Source organism: Bubalus bubalis, chromosome 3 (genome assembly GCF_019923935.1).
Source record: "Bubalus bubalis isolate 160015118507 breed Murrah chromosome 3, NDDB_SH_1, whole genome shotgun sequence".
Taxonomy (NCBI): Eukaryota; Metazoa; Chordata; class Mammalia; order Artiodactyla; family Bovidae; genus Bubalus; species Bubalus bubalis.
The window spans coordinates 39,894,101-39,913,506 of record NC_059159.1 but is presented as its reverse complement, the minus strand read 5'-3'; the positions used below and the strand labels follow the sequence as shown (position 1 = coordinate 39,913,506).

At 43.3% G+C, this 19,406-nt stretch overlaps 1 protein-coding gene across 9 annotated transcripts in view; it reads right to left on the bottom strand.

Annotated features, from left to right (window-relative positions):
• The window catches only part of SMG6 (SMG6 nonsense mediated mRNA decay factor), a 201,532-nt gene that overhangs the window by 122,713 nt on the left and 59,413 nt on the right, over positions 1-19,406 (bottom strand). Inside the window, exon 1 of one of the 9 annotated variants that reach the window (XM_044939458.1) lies at positions 9,262-9,292. The exons of 7 other annotated variants lie outside the window; for them this stretch is intronic. In XM_044939458.1, coding sequence (XP_044795393.1) covers positions 9,262-9,277 — 16 coding nt within the window. In that variant the 5' untranslated portion in view covers positions 9,278-9,292. Of the gene's footprint in view, positions 1-7,667; positions 7,974-9,261; positions 9,293-19,406 lie in introns of those variants that run through there. One more of the 9 variants, XM_025280862.2, reaches the window with a different exon arrangement.

The window sequence follows — 19,406 nt, the reverse complement described above, 5'->3', positions numbered from 1 at the left end:
AAGAGAAGCAAAAGAGGCTTCCTAAGAGGCATGCCCATTGGCTAACCTAGAAGAAAACTTCTGTTGTAAAATTGTGAAGGAATTAATGCAGCTACATCGCTTCTGATGGAGCAGGCAGAGGTTTGGCATCTGACTCAAGCAGGTTGAAACCCACCTTTGTTGGTATGACGTTTCAGGAGCAATTTGGGCTCAAGGTAAAAGTCAGTGAAAAATAACGCCAGTAGACACCTCATTCAGAAGAGGCTCCTTTGAGATGGCAGGCAGCGGAGCAGAGAAGTGTTCAGCTTTCATTTTAACAGATTAACTCAAGTTCTTTTCATTTTATGGTTTACTGAAGGATTTTTTAAAAGAGTTTGACAGTTTGCAAACAAGGCCAAAAAAAAAACAACACTGAGACAGGTAGGGCAGAGAGGTACCTAGAATAGGAAGGATCTCTTGGACTCCTTTTGAGAAGCTTCCAGAATGCAAAGATTACAGCCATCACACAAATTTGGAGGAGTCAGTACTAAAAATTGAGGCCAATGATGAAACATAATTCCTGGGAGGATTCCTCTTGAGTATCCAGATTTGCATGTTCATCCCAGCCTGCTCCAGCAACTCGCCTTGAAAAGCTCCTCAAAGCTGTACAATCCAAGATCAATGCCCAACCTACATCAAGTAATGACTTTATCCAACCCCACCCACTGTGGAGCATGTGTTTTTAAAGCAGAAAAGAGATCAACAGAATGATAGCTAAATAAAGTAATTATGCCAAGGAAGAAAAGTGAGAAAGTTAGCACTCCGTGAAGGTGACTAGAAACCCATAAGGCACCAGCTAGTCCCCTGACTGAGAAGGTCTACAAAGGAGATCCCCTTTAGAATTTGTATTTGTATTTGTATTCAGCTTGTCAACAACACTGGCTGAAACCTATATACATTGCTTTAAACTAGGTTTAAACTTTTTAGTTTATACTTATTCTTTTATACTTCAGTATATACAGTAATGTAATATATATACAGTACATACAGTATCCATACATACAGTGTAACAGTATATAACAGTATACGCAAGGTAGGGCAATGCATATACAACACAGGGCAACATCACCTACAATGAATAACATTAAATGTAGAAAATCAGGACCAAGAAGAAAAATATAAATATGTCAATCATGCAGGTTAACAATCTTTCATGAATGAACTTAAAATTTGCCTCTGGATTTTCCTGGCAGTCAAAGCAGAAAAGGAAACACCAACAATAGTATACTTGTCAGTATTGGAAAGGAATAAGTATATCAGTTCCTCAGGAAAAACAAATCTTTTCTCAGCACTGAGTTCTAAACTATTTTTTTTTTTTTTTTTTTTTTGGCCTCACCATGCAGCATGTGGGATCTTAGTTCCCAGACCAGGAATCAAACCTGTGCCCCTATACTGGAAGCTTGGAGTCTTAACCACTAGACCACCAAAGGGAATCCCTAAAATAATTTTTTAACATTGACTCTGTCCAAAGGATACTGTGTGGAAAAGGAAAAAAAAAAAAAAGCAATAATCTTGGAAAGGCCTTTATAACACATGGAATTATACCACATACTATTAAAAAATATTCAAGAAATATTATCCTGAAGTTATCTGTGTGGTAAGACAAAATACATTATATATCACAGTCTAAGAATGTTTTTCCAAAAACACAGACGTAGGAATATTCTATATACTGATAGATAAATAATGCTTTAAGAAACTTTAAAACTAAGTTAAAATAATGCTAAATTAGGAGACTGTAATTCTTATTCCAAAAGCCTCCAAAAAGGGTTTCCTTAAGTAGAGAGATCACCGATGTCTAACATATCTGGCCAACACTCAGTTTGCAACACGGACCAAGGGTCAGAGAAAACCAAATGCAAGAGCCACTTGCAGTTGATGATGAAAGGCTGCAGTATCCTAAAATCCTAAAGAATCTTAGATCAATGGGAACATGACATATGCTATAAAAGTCTTATTTTAAGAAGACCAAACGATACATTAAAATATATATGCTCTTAAATATATACATGCATAAACATAATGTGTGGATATGAAAGGGAAATGGTCTAAACTGTAAACTTTGATTTATGTACATTTTTGGGATATTTCCAAAACAAAAAGTTCAACAGCATGCTATAGGGCAAAGCGATTTAAAAGCTAAATTTATATTTGAACATTGGTGCTGAGAACAAAGCTCAGTAATTCTGGGATTAGCACCCCTTGCCAAACAGGCAGTCTTTAAGCACCAGCTCAACTTCATCTTCTTGGTGAGATTTCCTCCGTTTGGAGGACAGAACTGACCTGCTTCTGCTTGGTTCAAAAGACCTAACATATTTATTTTTAGAGCACTGCCTTGCCCCTTAGAGTGGGCCCAAAAGACAAGTGAAAACAGCCAAGAGGAAATAAAAGAGCAAACCTGCCGCCTCTGTGGCCCTGAATGGCCATTCTTCCATCCTCCCACTCCGAAACCCACCTCTTTCCTCTCCATTGTCTAAGTCTTGCCTTCAAGACCCAACATACATTAAACCTGTGCTGTGCTCCCTGACAGGCCTCCTGTGTCTGGGCTCAAAGCAGTTCCATCCATAACATGCCCCTAGCAGGTGGCTCAAAGCCACTCCAGCACAGGATTTATCAAGCTTCCCCACTAGGCCGGAAATCCCAAGAGGGTAGGGTCTACAGGCAGACTGCTGTAAATCCCAAGCACTTGCCACAGTGCTTGGTCAATGGAGACAATCTGTTCTGAGTAGTACCTCATTAAGCGGTGGACTAATCCATTTCCTTAAGCACAGTCAGCCTTTACTAAGCAGGCACTACATGGGACAGCCCTAAGCTAGGCACTGAGCTTTCAAAGAAGAATCAGACATGAAGCTGGACCCTCAAGGAGTTGAAATCTAATAGGATCCCCCACGCATAGTTAACTATGAACCAAAGAAGAAAGTGAAAACTACCTTAAGAGATACAGATAATGTGTGAAATGAATGAAGAAAGTCACCATTACAAAGTTTGGACAGGAAAAGCCTGCAAACAACCTAAGTGTCCATGACTGTTTAAATAAATTATGGGACATATGTAAAATAAAACACATAGTCATTTAAAAGGGTCAGATAACTGTAAAAATACGATACACAAAAATGATATAATAGACCTACTATTTACTGAACCTCTACCATTTGCCGGGAAAGGGGGCAGGCAGAAGGAAGCAGAGGTGTAGAAAAAGGCTTTCCTGGCTTCAGTCCCTTTTGCAGGACAATATCCTTGTCCTCAAGTTCCTTGCAATACATTTCCTCTCTTGCTTAAGCTACTTCAAGTTGGTTCTTGTCATTTTCAAACACTCCTAATGTACAAGGTAAAATGGACTAGACAGTGGGGCTGGCATTTGTTAAAGCTCATCAAACCGAGCGCTTAAAATCTGTGCTTTACTGTTTTACGTGAATTACATCCCAACTTAGAAACAGTGAGGCCAAGACAGCATGAATAAATGGAGGACACTGGTACCAGTAAGAGAACAACTGCACTGGAGGAGCAGTTCCAGGGCAGGGGTTGATCTGGTGCACTGCCCAGATCCCCCCCAGCACGAACACGCTCGCTCTCCCAGCTGGCAGGAGTACTGGCAGCCGCAGATTTCAGCTGATCCCTCTCCCAGACCTGCTCTCAGCTGAAGAAAAGCGCTTCTCCAATGTCACTCCCCCTTCCCAGCCATAACTCACATTCATCGACCGGTGGATGGAGGGAGGGTGTATAATGATTCAGCCCTGTTGGCCTAATCTGGGACTACTCTGAAGGGTTAGCCCCTTTAAGCAGCTCCAGAGCTCCATATAGGACTGGCTAAGGCCTCTGTTACATTTGCAGTGAAGTTCAACTTCTCTCTGTTCCCCATCCTGCTTCCATCATGCCCCCCTGGGTAGTGGTCCTGAGAGCATTCCCCAAATAACTTCCTGGGGATGCAAACCTCCATCTTAGGAGTATGCTTCCTGGGAAACCTGACTTGCAACATGTGAGAAACAGGATGCATCAATTTTTAGCAAGCTTGAGATTCCAGGTAAAAACATCCAACAAGGAGTTAGAAATGTGGGCTAGAGCTCAGGGAAGTTTTGGGCAGGAAAGAGATTTAGGAGCGATCCACAGAAAGGTGACAATTAAAACCATGGGATTTTACAATACACCAATGGGGAAAGGCTAGAGAGAGGAAGTCCAAGGTAATAAAAAGGGCTGATATTTCATGTGTGGATAAGAAAGGGAAGACCCAAGACACAGGCGGAGAAAAGGGGAGAACAGAGAATACAGTCATTATCACCAAAAGCACTTCAGGAAAGTCTCCTGTCAACAAAGGCAAATACTACCAGAAGAGCGAAGAAGAACGAGACACGACACAACAAATGCTCAACAAACCCTGGTTAATCAAGCTGAGTGGGACACGTGGCCTGCAGGGCGCTCAGCTTTTGCTGGGTTGTTTTTGGCAGCTTCTGTCCTACATCGACAGGCACAGACTCTACCTGAGTGCCCTGAGGCAGATCCACCGTTGGATTGGTAAGCAAAGAAAAGCTGAAACGGTCCAGTACATGAATATAAGTGAGCCAAGACAGAGTTCAGCTGCTTAAGCAATTTGGAAGAAACCTTCTTCTGAAAGGTTTCTTTCAAGAGTATTCCCAGGGATCCTCTGAATTAACAGCTGGGATCCTTGAGAAGGCTCACTGTCCCTATGGACCAAATTCAAACCTCAGTCAAATCCACAGATATTTAAATAGACTGATTCTAGCACACTTTTTTTGAGGGGTGGGGACAGAAGGCCACAGGTATAAGGAGGGAGGAGGGAGGTAATCACTTACAGACATCAGTGACATCATCATTGCTTTGAATACAAATAAACAAACTCTTCTTAGCCATGGCACCCTAAAGTAAATGACATCCCACACCAACAGGTGTTACGTGACCTCCAGTCCTAGACCGGAGTAAACAATTTTATTTCTGCTCCTGTGCCCGACGTAACGAGGCGTAATATTCAATGGCTCACTGGCCTTCCCTGTTTTCCTTTGGTGTGGCTGAGGGATTCTCACACCTATGTCCCTTACCCGAGTCCTGCAATACAAGGCCAAGGCATCACAGATGCCCAAGAGCTGGTGTGGCTCTATTTCCTGCAGAGATTTCAAACCTGTCGGGAATTCTGAAAGTCAGCACCAATTTCAAATCTGATCAGCATCTCTGAAAGTCACAGTTACCATACAGCTGAATAAAATATTTTTTCATAAATTTAACGCCAGTGTGTCTGTGTTTGGAAACTTTGAAAATACATGTTGTATGGTTTACTGCACTGGAAAAGGTGCCAACAGAGTTTCAAAGGAAGGGAAGTGTATAACTGTTTCCTTTCAAATGCATTTTCCAATGGGATCCATTCAGGGAAAAGGCTGGAACTAACTAAAACATTATTAAAAACTGTTATGGAAAGAGACAGGGAGATGGAAAAAGATAGACCCAAAAAGCGAAATACATAACCAAGAGTGAGACAGACATATGAGGAAAAAGAAAGGGGATCTGGGCAGAGAGACAGGTTGGACGGGGAAGTGGGGTGAGATGGAGTTTTGTCTGGCAGTTGCTGTTCGTGGTCTCATACTGCCGCAGATCAATCGATCCGGCCTGCAGTGCTGCTGGCCCAGTGGCACAAGACAAACCACAGAGTTGGCTTCAAGTTCGGCGCTTGCGAACTGCTGACCCTCAGTTTTCAAACCAAAAATATTCTTTGGGAAACGGTAATACCAGGTTCAGCCCAACCAGCCAAGCAAAAACAAGGACTACTAACCTGAAGTAACACCCTATTCGGTTACATCAGGCACCAAGCCTTCACAGGCATCAACTGGGAAAATCGGCAAACCTGAAACCACACCCCACCAAAAGCCAACTCCAGATTCTGACTCAACCAAATAGGCAATGATAGCCAGAAATGCTAAAGCAAGTGACATGGTGTTTCAAAGTTGGCTTGACCAGGACCTGCTCAAGCAGGAAGGCCAGTCCTTGCTCACAGAGCCAGAGATATGGCAATCCTTTCTGAGGTCACATGTGCATGACTCCAGTGGAATCCGCATGCAATGCTGAGGGCAGGGTTTGGCACTGACTTACAAGCCATTACATTTCTAGACAAAGGATTAACAGTTTGTAGTGAGTTGTTTTTTTGGTTTGGAGTGGTTTTTTTTTTCCCCTGTCTTTTTCTAAATTCATCTGAGTTAGGGTGATGCTAAAATCTATCTCCTAAACTGGGATACTTGTGAGGGCAAAAGGGCATGCTATTAGTAACTCATAAACAGGGGCAATCACTGGGCAAACCAGGACTTACCGTCACCCTAGCCTAAGCCATAGTAGTTGTTCTTCTCTCTGGGTCAGTATCATACAATTTCAGCTCAGAAGAATCTTATTTAAAAAGCCAGGACTGCTCCTGATTAGTGCCAAAGCACTTTTTGAGCTCCTCCAATGGAGAGGTAAACAAATCAATTAAGTTAACTGCAAAAACTAACAAGAAAGATTGGGCTTGACAATCAGGATTCTGGAGAAGCTAAAAATTCCAGGCAGCAGCTTCAGGGGAAAAGGGAATGTGCCACAGATGGAGCTGTGGAGGCTGATCCGCCCGGCCTCTCAGTGCTGGGCCCTGATGCCTCAGCCAGCTTCAAACGGCAAGTGGAGGGCGGGCAGACCTTGGTGCAAGTCTGCTGAGTTCCAGGCCATCATTCTTGAGGGTGTAATAACCATGGGCTGTAGCACACATGTTGAGGGATGAGGGAAAAAAATAAACAGAGAGACAAAAGAATGAGGATGCACTGCCAATTTCAATTGTGCAGCTTTTATTTTTAAATGCTTATCAAGCTGAGAGAGAGCAGAGTTCTTGGAAAACAAGGTTTCCTTTTTTCCAATGCCAGCGTAAAACACCCTCAAGGACGGGCACTGCACAGACTGTAACAACAAGGAACGTGGCCCTGCACCCTCCCAGCAGTACAGCCCGCCACGGGTCCCACGCTGCTCTGATTTCGGCTCAACTGAGAACTCGAAATAACAGGCCCACTGCCTCTGGTAAAAACTGCTCTTTTTAAATTTTTTATTAATCTCCAAACTGACTGTGTTAGAATTACAGCCCATTACCTACTAACTCTCTTCACTAATAAAATAAATTTGTAAAAGGCCTAATTACTACTTTTACTGAAGTACACTGCCTGGGGATCAAGTACAGGAAGCCAAGGACTCAACCAGTTGTCAGCGAGACTGGGATGGGGAGGGGGCCCGGGGGAGGATATGGAGTCACCAGAGGGAGGGGATAGGAGGGCCGCAGAAGAGGCTGAGCCCGTGCCCAAAAAGACACAAAAGGCCACTAACCCTGCTGTTGTTCTGAACAGCCTCGAGAGGATCCATGCCATCATGGCATTTTGGGAGGCCTGTCACGGGTTACACAGGCCTGTGCTGCCCACGCCCCAGCTCAGCAGAAAAAGCGAGCTGCAGTCCAAGACAGATGGATCCTGGCCGGACTCTCAGCAGAGAGCCTGGAGAGTCTGACCAGTAAGGAAATAAACAACCATCGTTCCCACCTACCCCTCTCTCTCTCCTTGCCTCCCCACCCCCCAATCTAGGCCCCCAAAGAAGAAAAAGACACAAAACAACAAGAAGTGCGGGCAATTGCACAAGAGCTGTACCGTGAAGGCGAGGCCGGCTGCATCGACTTCTGGGCCGTGCCCTGCACCCCATCCCAGAACACTGATTACAGAGCTGGAAGCGTTCCTCACCCGCTGAGCCAGCCGGCCCCTCATCCAGGGCTGGTGCGGAGCAGTCTGACTAGAAACGAGCAGTCAACTCTGACACGCTCATTTGTAACAGAAGGTGTGTATGAGACAAACTAGTCCAAGCTTAGAGAGAAAGGAGGAACAAGACGTGACTGTCATTCTTAATTGTCCACCAACAGCCCTCGAAGGCAAATCCTGTGCCTCTCTGAGACTCTGATCAACAGTATTTCTCCTCCAGAGAAAACTAAAAAAAAACAAATCAAGTGCTGCCAAAGAACCTCGTTTTTAAGGAACCCTGATAAGAAAACCTTCCATGGCAGGCGAGTGAAGCCTGTGGTGGACACGCCTTTTGGGGACGACCAGACTGCAACCTGGCAGCTCACTGAGGCGGGGTCTGCACTAGCTCTCAGCGTATCACATGCCTGACCCTGAAGGAGGGCCGAGGATGATCTCAGTGGGGAAACCCAAGAGCAAGGGCTGTGACACCAAAGCCACAGCTCCGTGGGCCCCTGGAGCCTCTCAAACTAAGCTGCCAGCTAGGGAGCTAACACTAGCTTTGGATATAATGCAGCTCTGGTAGAGTAATTAATTTTTTTCTTAACTGGGATTACATTAATTTTCAAGGACTAATGGAGTCCAGCTGTAATGGGAAGAGCGGCTGTCGATGCACAAAGGCACTTGTGCGTACAACATTATAAACACACACACACACACACGCGCGCGCACGCACACACACACACACAGACCTATAAAAAGGATCCACTATAACAGGATATTTTTAGTTTCTACAATGCTGCACTAAAAATACAGCCCCGGCTGATACATCATGGCAGAACTATTCTCTCTCTGTCCCTTCAGGAACAGTTTAAAACATTTATTTTTGTTTCCTTTTTGCGATGGTCAGAGTAGAGAGAGAAAATAGCAACTCATTGATAAGAGGAAACGAGAGAGACATGAAAAATTGAAAACTACCTAAAAACTCATGGAGAGGTTTATTTTATTAGTTCTTAATAAATATCTTGCAGATTTCCTCAGGAAATACACCAGATCACATGTAAAATAGTTTGATACTGATGTCAACTGCATCAACATATGAAGTCTATTAGGGTGAAGCCACAGCAGGGTGATCAGCGTGCTGAAAAACTCCACAGTACTTGGAGGGAGGAGGTGGGGGGGTCTCACGGCCTTCCAAATTCTTCGAGAGGTAAAAAAGTCAGCCAAGACGCAGAGAGAGAGAAAGAGAGAGAAAAAAAAGATCCCACATCCTGCTTTCAGCTGCCAGCAATGTGAAGTGCCCAGAGATTAATTCTACGTCTGGCCTGGAAATGTGACTTTAAAGCATGAAGGAGGGGAGCTGGGGCGGGGGGAGTGAGGAGGAAAGAGGAAAGAGAAGGGCAGGCTAACTGAGGCTGGCAGCAGGCCATCAACCCCCTCCCAAAGCCATGTTTCAATGTAGACAGAAGTAAACCCCAACAGACAGCAGCGCCTCAGCCTGCCAGGGCCTTACACCAGCTGCAGCGCATCTCGCTCTCCGCTCGGCCGAGTGCAGATGTTCCCCACAGCATCACTTCCGCTCAGCTTTCTTTTAAAGAAATAGCACACATATGTGGAGGCATTTCCACCACTTCCCAACAGGACGCTCCTTGCCTTTAAGGGCTTCGGAGCAAGGGCGAAACTGACAGCAGGTACCACGATGGCTGACTGAACTGCTCCGCCTCCTGTGGGAAGGAGCACCAGCCATGGGCTACAGAGCATTAGTTAATTAAGGGGACTGACTTTACAAATGTGCCTTCCTACTGTCATCAGTGGGGAGAGGGCCCCATAGTTTGGGGTAAAGAAAAAATGGGGGGAGAAATATGTTGAAGATCTTACTCCTGGTTTCTCAAAGCAGTCCTCTGTAGCATTACCATCGCAAAGTGAAGGTGCTGATGGCTTGTCACCATGGAGACTGCATAAAGCCATCGTAACAGAATGTCTTAAAACCAAAGTAACATCTTTGGGAATCCCCTAGCAGTCCAGTGGTCAGGACTCCAGGATTCCACTACGGGAGCCCAGGTTCAATCCTTGGTCTGTGAACTAAGCTCCCACAAGCTGCACAGGGTGGCCTCGGGTCCTGGGGCGGGGGGTGGGGTGGGGGGGTGGGCAGCGGGGAGTACATATATATCTGTGTGTGTAAGTTTTTTAACATGCATGTTTACTTGGCTGCAAGAAAGATATCAGTTTTTTTTAAAAATTAAGTTGCTAATTTCTTACATGCCTAAACTCATTTTATATAATCCCAAACCCTGGCAAGTTAATCAATTGATAATTAATGATTAAGTACCTAATTCTGAAGTTAGCTTTGATATTGCTAGGGATTTCATAAAATATACAGTCTTCTCTTGTTCTCATGGAGTAAATACTCTAGTTGAGGGATCTATGTATTTCATGAAGCTAAAATAATTGCATTTTTTAGAACAGCTGAATATCCTCTAGTTGGTCTGTTAGGTTATTGATTCTTCTGGAATGAAAGAAGAGAGAAGAATCAGCAATGTCAAAAGAACACAAAATACTTTCGTTTTTGAGAAAACAAAACCCTCAAAATCAAAGTTGCTTTGTTTGAACCTCAAGTTAAAGAGAGGAAATAGGATCTTCCTGTAAGGGAGGGAGACAGATACTGGCAATCAGTGGCAAACAATTATGGTGAGAAGGTTTAAATCAGTAAATATTTAATAAATGTCCTCTATGCTCAAGGTACCAGATATAAAAACAGATTTAGAAGCTGTTAACTAATTTGCATGATACAGCATGTAACACAATCAGAGCTAGAATCTAATTTTACCTAACTTCAATTTTTTTGTCATTACAATTTCTAAAAATAAGTTTAATACAAAAATACTGTGATCACTATAGAAAACTTTAAGAACCCAAAGAAAACAAAGAAATTAAAGACACCTTTAATCTATCCCAGGGAATCATGATTTAAGTTTTTTTCTGCTGAAATGTGTATATAACATGTATTATTTCACAAAAATGTGATCAACTGCAAAGTTCATAACCACACAGCCTTCAGAGGAAGGTGAGATCACATTTTTGGCAGCTGACCCCACCCCTAGGAGTCACTCACCCAGGAAACAGAAATGTGATGATCTGACTCCCCTGACTTGGCGGCACACACACATCTGTTCCGGCCCTGTAACTCTCCCTGAGTTCCTTAAAGCAAAGAAGTTTCAAAGATATTTCATTCTCCTCTATCCTCCTCCTGCACATCCTCGAGCCCAAGTCAGTCAGGTGCACTGATTCCACAGAGATGCTGCCCTGGTACACCTTCCACGTGAGTGCGTGCTAGGTTGCTTCAGTCCTGTCCGACTCTGTGGGACCCTACAGACTGCAGTCTGCCAGGCTCCTCTGTCCATAGGATTTCCCAGACAAGAATACTGGAGTGGACTGCCATGCCCTCCTCCATGGGAATCTTCCCTACCCAAGGATCGAACCCGTGTCTCTTACATCTCCTGCCTTGGCAGGTGGGTTCTTTACCACTAGTGCCACCTGGGAAGCCCACAGTGCCTCCAAAGCCAAGACTAACCAATGGAAAGGGCTATCAGAGATTATGGGAAACGTGTATCTAAACGTCTCTGGCTGAGTCTATTTCCATGTGCTGGTGGCTTCTGCGCCCCCCGGGCACAGCCTTAATTCCTTGTAATTCTGCTCCATAGACTGTTTACTCCCAGAGCTTTTGCTACCAAATAAAGATGGTACTTCCTTATTAACATTCTGTTACACACTGACAATTCATTCCTTAGTGAAAAGCAGGACAGCCACAAAAGGCAACCGTATTCTTTCCTCCCTGAAATGGTAAGACCACACAACCACTCGCCTACACGCCCAAGTTAACTTTCGAGGCCTGAGCTCTTCCCAGCTGGCAAGCAGTCACCTGAGGTGAGGTGAGGTGAAGTGAGGGGAAAGGTCTGACTCTTGACACTGCAGCCCTTGGTGACTCCACCTCTACCTCACTCTGCGAAATGTATAAAAATGGGCTGCTATGCTGGTCCGGAACTTTTACATCTGATGCAGAAGATCTGCTGTCACAACTCTTGGGTGTTATTTCATTAAATACATAGGGTTCCTCGCATCTCCTACCAACTGAATGAAATTACAAATGGGGCTAGAATTCCCTCCAGCTGATGGAAATGAAAATACATTTGCAGAGCTGCCTAAAAACGTCTCCTTTTTAAGCTTTAAGAGCAATGAAGTAAATCATAAAGGATGACATTTTTAACTATAAAAATTTTTTACAACTTTTGTGCATTAAAAAAATATATAATTAAGAATCAAATACAAGTAAGAAAATCACCAATGAACACAGAAAGGACTTGCTATATTAACTATAAAGCTCAAATAAACTGGTAGGAAAAATATTAGGGAGGAATGAAAAAATTTGCAGAGAACAGGACCACACAGAACTATACATGGTTAATAAAACACAGGAAAAAATGTCCACTCTCACCAATAATCAAGAAATGCAATTGAAAACAGGATAGGTTGGAAGACGGTTTGGCAGTTTCAAACAAAACTAAACACAGTCTTACCATATGACCCAGCAATCACACTCCTTGGTATTTACTCAAATGAGTTGAAAACTTAAGTCCCCACAAAAACCTGCACTCAGATGTTTATAGCAGCCTTATACATAATTGCCAAAATTTAGAAGCAACCAAGATATCCTTCAGCAGGTTAATGGATAAATCAACTGGGGTCTACTCAAATAATGGAATACTACTCAGTGCTTTAGAGAGGAAAAAAAGAGCTGTCAAGCCATGACTAAGTGAAAGAAGCCCATCTGAAACAGCTACCTACTGTATGACCCTAATTCTATGACATTCTGGAAAAGCAAAACTATGGAGACAGTAAAAATATCAGTGTTTGCCAGGGGTTAGGAGAAGGGAGGGTGGGAGGGATGGACAGGCAGAGCACAGATGTCCAGGGCAATACGATGCCCTAATGGTAGATACACACCATTCTACACTGGTCTAAACCCACAGACCACCACCAAGAGAGAACTCTACGGTGAACGATGGGCATTAGGTAATGATGATGATCAGGTTCATCAACTGTAACAAATGAACCACTCATTCTGGATGTTGATAGCAAGGAAGCTGTGCATGTTTAGGGCAGGAGATAGTACGGCACTCTCTGTATTTCCACTCCATTTTTGCTATGAATTGAAAACTTTTCTAAAAAATAGTCTATTGAAAAAAAACAGAGATAGGTTTTCTTCTATCATTTATTCAACAACTTTATGAATGCCGACATTGTGCTAAGGACTATAAAATATTAACAATACTCAGAGCTAGCAAGAGGTGGTCACTGGGCGTTCTCAAACACTGCTGCTAAGACTGTAAGCTGGCACAGCTTCTGAAGAAAGTAATCCAACACACCATGTATCAAAAGCGTTAAAAGGCTTCAAACCTTTTAAACCTAAAAGTTAGTTTCTAAAAATACAGTCCAATGAAATAATAGGAAAAGCATGTTTCCTATTTATTAAAAGATGTTAATTAAAGCATTATTTATAATCTGAGAAAAGTGGGGGAAATGTGTGAAAACGGGTAATGATTACATTAATGTTAACACATTTACATGAGAATATTATTCAGCCATTAAATATATTTACAAAGAATTTCATAACTGAATACTTATAAAACAAGTGAAAACAGAATCAAACACTGTATACTCAGTATACTTTCAACTGTAAAACTTGAATATTCACACATACATATAGGAAGGAATGTCATTGCTGGGAAGCCGGTTTATAGGTGGTTTCCACTTTTTTTCTTTTTTTTTTTTCAGCACTCAACAAAACCCAAAAGGTGAAAACTTTATTTAAAAAAATTATTTAGCTTACACAAAACAGGACACAGTTGCTCCAGTGAGAATAAAAAAATATAGTAAATAAGTAGACAAGGAAAAATAAAAGGATATTTATGGGCAGGAAGAAAGGACAGAGAATTTATGATGAAAGATTTAGGAGACGACAAGGGACAGAACTCATGTTGTATTCAAAGAAACTTTGCTTCCAGAGCCGTGAAGACACTGAATCCAGTATTAACAGTAAACACCAAGACACATTTAATGTATTTTAATTGAATGTCAGGATACAAAACAGGCAGTTGTAAATGACATATTCAGAAGTGGCACGTTAACAAAAAACAAGGAAAAACATGATTATAAGCAATAGCCCAAATAGCAGAAGCCCCGTGGCCCTGCCACTCAACTTTCAGTGTCTAGACTGACTTGCTGACCAACTTTATTCTTGATGTGAATTCAACTCAAAACCTACTTGGGCTTCCCTGGGGACTCAGACAGTAAAGAATCCGCCTACAATGCGAGAGACCTGGGTTTGATCCCTGGGTTGGGAAGATCCCCAGGAGGTGGGAATGGCAACCCACTCCAGTATTCTTGCCTGGAGAATCCCCATGGACAGAGAAGCCTGGTGGGCTACAGTCCACGGGGTCGCAAAGAGTCAGACACGACTGGGCAACTAAGCACAGCACAGCACAAAACCTGCTTATTTCTAACTTACAGCACACGAGGCACTGCCCTGGATACTCACAATAAATACATCAGTGGGTAAAACAGGCCAGGGATCCCTAACTGCAGGGAACTTACAGTCTTGCAGAGGAGTCGTGAGGGAAAACAAATAATAAAGATACACACAAGTTGGAGAAGGCAATGGCAACCCACTCCAGTATTCTTGTCTGGAGAATCCCATGGACAGAGGAGCCTGGTGGGCTACAGTCCATGGGGTCTCAAGAGTCAGACACAACTTAGCGACTAAACCACCACCCAGGCAGGTTAGCTGAGAACCAGAGCCACCTGGAAGTGGGAGGTTGGACAGGGGTGCAGAGTTCTGTCTGGGGGAGAAAGTAGCCTTGGACTAACTGGGGCAGGGAGCTGCCAGAGACACTGCTCAAGAAGTCCTTCCCAACAAGAGAAAGGTCAAGTTCAGATGTAGGCTTAGAAAAACAGGAAACTTGACCAAAGGCAGCAGAACAAGCCAGCCTAACTGGTTCATGAATGTACTTTAATTAAATGAATCTGGATGGGAACAAAAACAGATTCAGGAACCACAGAGCGACTGGAGGAGTGGAGAAGGCTCAGAAGGGTCTAGCTGACCTCACCTGAAGCCTAGGTGAGGAATCGGGGACCAGGCAGAGAAGGGCTGCAAAGGCAACTGGGAAGTAGTTCGGGGAGATTTTGGAAGGCAATCTGACTTCTCTTAGGAGGAAGTCTGAGCTGGTTCGGTTAGCAGCCAAGAGAAATGGGATTGAAAATGGAACTGGGGTCTCCGTACCCTTGGTGTTGGCCCAGCAAATATTTCTTAGTTGCCACCAGCCTGAAGAATCCATGTTGTAAACTCTTTAATTTCTTTGATTGTGTACTTTATACCCTTTTTTCTGTTTCTTAATAAATTCTTTTGAAAAATGTGAATAAATATGAAAAAAAAAGATATACACAAGTTATCTAGTGTTTAGAGAACAAGTGTTATGAAAAAGAAAAGCAGAGCAGGATGGGGGCGATAGGAGAACAGGTGGGAGTGCAGCAGTGTCAACAGAATGGTCCGAGTAAGTCACGTGGAGCTAAGACTTGAACAGACTCATGGGAGATGAGATATAGGCCATGTAGACGGCTGGAGAAAGAGCACTTCCATGTAGAGGAAACTTTAATGCAAAGGCCCAAAGGTGGGAGAAGCCCCTGGCTCATCAGAGGACCTGCAAGAAGGCCAGAGTAACTAAAACAAAGTAAGCAAGTCAGGGTGTGGTCTGAATGAGACCAGAGACAGCAAGGAGGGGAGTGGGGAGGAGGGAGAGTCTGCACCGGAAGGCCTTGTGAAGACCTTCACGGCTTTTGCTCTGAAAGAAATGGGAAGCCAGCAGAGGCTTGTGGAGAGCAGCCTGTGTGTGTGTGAGTGCATGTTAGGAGTTTCAAGTCTTTCTGGAGAGAAGACTACATGTGTGTGTGTACGTGTGTGTAAAAAGGGGAAATGGGAACAAGAGAGACCACAGTTAGGAGTTTCAAGTCTTTCTGGATCATCTTTCTCTTCGTGTTTAAAAACAAGTTTGATTCACAAAGGGTATCCAGGGCATGTTTGCAAGAGGGTTTTTGCTTTCAGTGTGGAATCTTGAAGAATGTGTCAATAGCCTACAACTGTGTCCTTAGCAGGCATCTCGAAATAATGATTACCAAACATTTCTCTCTGTTCACTGCCCTGACACGAGTTCTGGGCATCACCCTCTCTCAGGGGAGAGGTGGAAAGAGGTTATGCAGAACAAGCAGTGATAACAGGATGACGTCACAGGTGTGCCTCAGAGAAGCCCCTAGTGAGTTGGGCTCATAACCACTCCACAGTGATTTACTCTGTCCTGCCAACGCCAGCTGGAGGAGGGATGAAGAAAGCTGACACAGCCTTAAGCCCTGGGCAGGCATTATAAGATCTTTCTCCCTCCAGGCCTGCCAGCCCCTCCCCTCTTCCAACCGCTGATCCTTGCTTCAGAAGCCAACGTGTGAACAGCACGTGTCTGGATTTCAGAAACCTGCCCAGCAGTTGGAAACTCCCTGCAGCGTGTCAATTGCTGCATCTGCTGTTGGCACTTGGGGCAAGGGATCACGTGGGCAGTTTCTGAACTAAGCTTCAAGATGGGAGTCTGATATCTGAAGAGGGGACTCGAGAAGCCAGAAAACTCCAATTACAGTAAATAAATTCCTAACCATATGACAATCTGCCTTCTAAAAAGGAAACTGGGACATACAAGCCAACCAAACAGCACTAAGGACAGCAGTAGTCAAGAACAAAAGCACAGAGCACCCTGACTAATGGAAAGGATTTTTATGGGCCAACAGAGTTTACCAGCTCTGGAGTGTGATGTGGCTGAAACTAGAGACCACTCTTGTCCAGATCCCTAGCTTACACCCTTTCGACAATAAATGGCTTCTATCATTTCAGCGACAGGCCCCTCTCCCTGCCTTCCATTACATTTCTTCCCCACCTGTCAATTAGTCCTCTGAGTAGTGTATACCTTGACCATCTCTTGGAAAAATCAAAAAATCTGAGCCCATAAACCATCTGCCATAAAACTAGGCTGCAAGAGCTGGAAAAGGAGCTGCTCTTTGGAAGCCCAGCCTACCATGCTCTTGCCACCCGACATACAGGTGCCCCTATCACACTGTTTACAGGCAGAGGTTAGGAAAAAATGCTCGAGTCTGATGTTTCAAAGAAAAAAGGAATAACAGCATTTCCTCTAGTAACATGGCAGGCAGACTAGGAACCTAGGTCTACTCTCCCAATGAAACAACTAATTATCCTGGAAAGAGCATTTTTAAAATCCTTCTAGAAAGCAGCGGTGAGTTAATAAATTAAAAAGGAATCCTCTGGCCAGGGACTGAGTAAAGACAGAAAACTAGAGCTGTTAAGCGTGGGACAGGGCCAGGCTTTACCCCAAGAACCTCTGCTACCTGCTGAACTTGAGCTCTGGGTTTCTGAGCCTTCGTGGGTACAGCCGACAAGAGGATGCCCAAGACCCCTGCCATAAAGCTGAGGTCCCACAGAGCTACACCCAAGTACAAAGGTGAATCAGAAGCCATCCTCAGCCTCGTGATAAGACAACTAGCTAAAAAACTGACTATATCAAACCCTGAGGCTGACTAGAAGAGAAAAAAAAAATAGTGCACTGAAAGTACAGACTGTATACTAGCCCTCACAGGGGTGTGCAGCCTGAATTCGCATTACCTGAACGGTTTGAAAACCCTCAAGCAGGCATTTTACTCAGAATGATTATTTTAGACTCTTCACACCAGACTGTGGACAAAAGCAAACTCAAACCCCTTCCCCGTTTTCATCCCAGGACTCCAAGAATTCCCACTAATGATTTCCCACAGAAAATTAGCAGATTACAGAGAAAAAAAAATTTTTTTTTAATTACACGGGAAACAAGGCACATGTGCAACAACCAACAGAAATGAGAAACTAGCAGAACCTCACCTAAAAGGATCCCTTGATCAGAGTCCCTAAAATAACCACGTTTAATATATTAAAAAATAAATAAAAGACAAGCTCACAAATATGTTCAGCAAATAAGAAACTAACAGGAAAAGACCAGATTTAGGAGGAAAAAAATCTGGAAATAAAAATATGTAATTGAAATAAAATCTCAGCAGGGCATGTTTAGCAGATTAGAAAGAGCTAAGAAAAGGTTCAGGGACCGAGTTAAGGAAATTATGAGGAATGCAGCACCAAAAAAAAAAAAAAAAGAGAGAGAGAGAGTCAAAAATGAAAGAGAAGTTTTAAGAGACATTTAAGACAGAAGGAGAAGAGAAAGCATGGGCAGATGCAGTATGTAAAAAAAGAATGCTAAGAATTTTCTAAAACTGCTGAAATCAACTCACAGATACATGAAGCCCTATAAATCCCCAGCAAAAAAAAAAAAAAAAAAAAAGTACAAACCTAGAAAATCATTAAAGTTGTAGAACATCAAAGGGTTTATTAAAAAAAAAAAAAAAAAAGACCTAAGAATCACCCAGAGACACAGATTATTTTTAAGAGGACAATTAGACTGACGGCTGACTTTTAAACAGTAACAACCCAGAGACAGCAAGGTACCTTCAGCGGGCTAAAGAAAAACAACTGTTAATATAGAGTTCTATTACCAGTTAATATAGAGGAATCGGGAAAATAAAGGGTTTTCAGACAAATACGAATTGGAAAAGTTTGTCATCAAAAGAATGTCACTAAATAAATTCTAAAGAATATGCTTCAGGCAAAAAGAAAACAGTCGCAGGGAATTCCTGGTGGTCCAGTGATTACGACTCTGCCCTTTCACTGCTGGGTTCCATCCCTGATCCAGGAACTAAGGTCCCACAGACAGGGAGGGGCGGCCAAAAAAAAAAAAAAAGGAAAAGAAACTGATCCTAGGGAGAAGGTCTGAAATATAAAAAGGAATGAAAAGAAAGTAGTAAATATATAGATGAGTCTAAACAAATATTTACCATCAAAACAATCATGATAATAATGAAAACAAAACATAAGTGAAAACAACAACTTGTCTTTCAAGGTTTAAAAGTAAAAAAATAATTAAAACAGCTGACAACAGTAGCATATTAACTGGGGAAGAGAAAAGGAGAAGAGGACAGAGTTTAAGTGCGCCAAGCTATCTGTATTATTTAGTAGAGGGAAAATGCAGCTGCTTCGATTGGGAGGTGGAGGTGGTGGTGAGGCAGGGTGGGAATGATTGCTTGCTGTGTTGAGGTATCTCAATCAGGTCCAAAGAAATTTCTGTGTGCCATCTGACACGGGAGGCTGGACCCTTGAGACCTGGGTGTAATTTACTACCTTTGTGACCTTCCTAAAGTTACTCAGCCTTTCTGGTATGTTTCTAGTCTGTAAATCGACGAAATAGGACACAAAATAGCTGTCCCATCTGTCTCAGGGGCTTTTCTGGTAGCTCAGTTAATCTGCCTGCAATGCAGGAGACCCTGGTTCGATTCCTGGGTCAGGAAGATCTGCTGGAGAAGGGATAGGCTACCCACTCCAGTATTCTTGGGCTTCCCTGGTGGCTCAGCTGGTAAAGAATCCGCCTGCAATTAGGGAGACCTGGGTTTGATCCCTGGGTTGGTAAGATC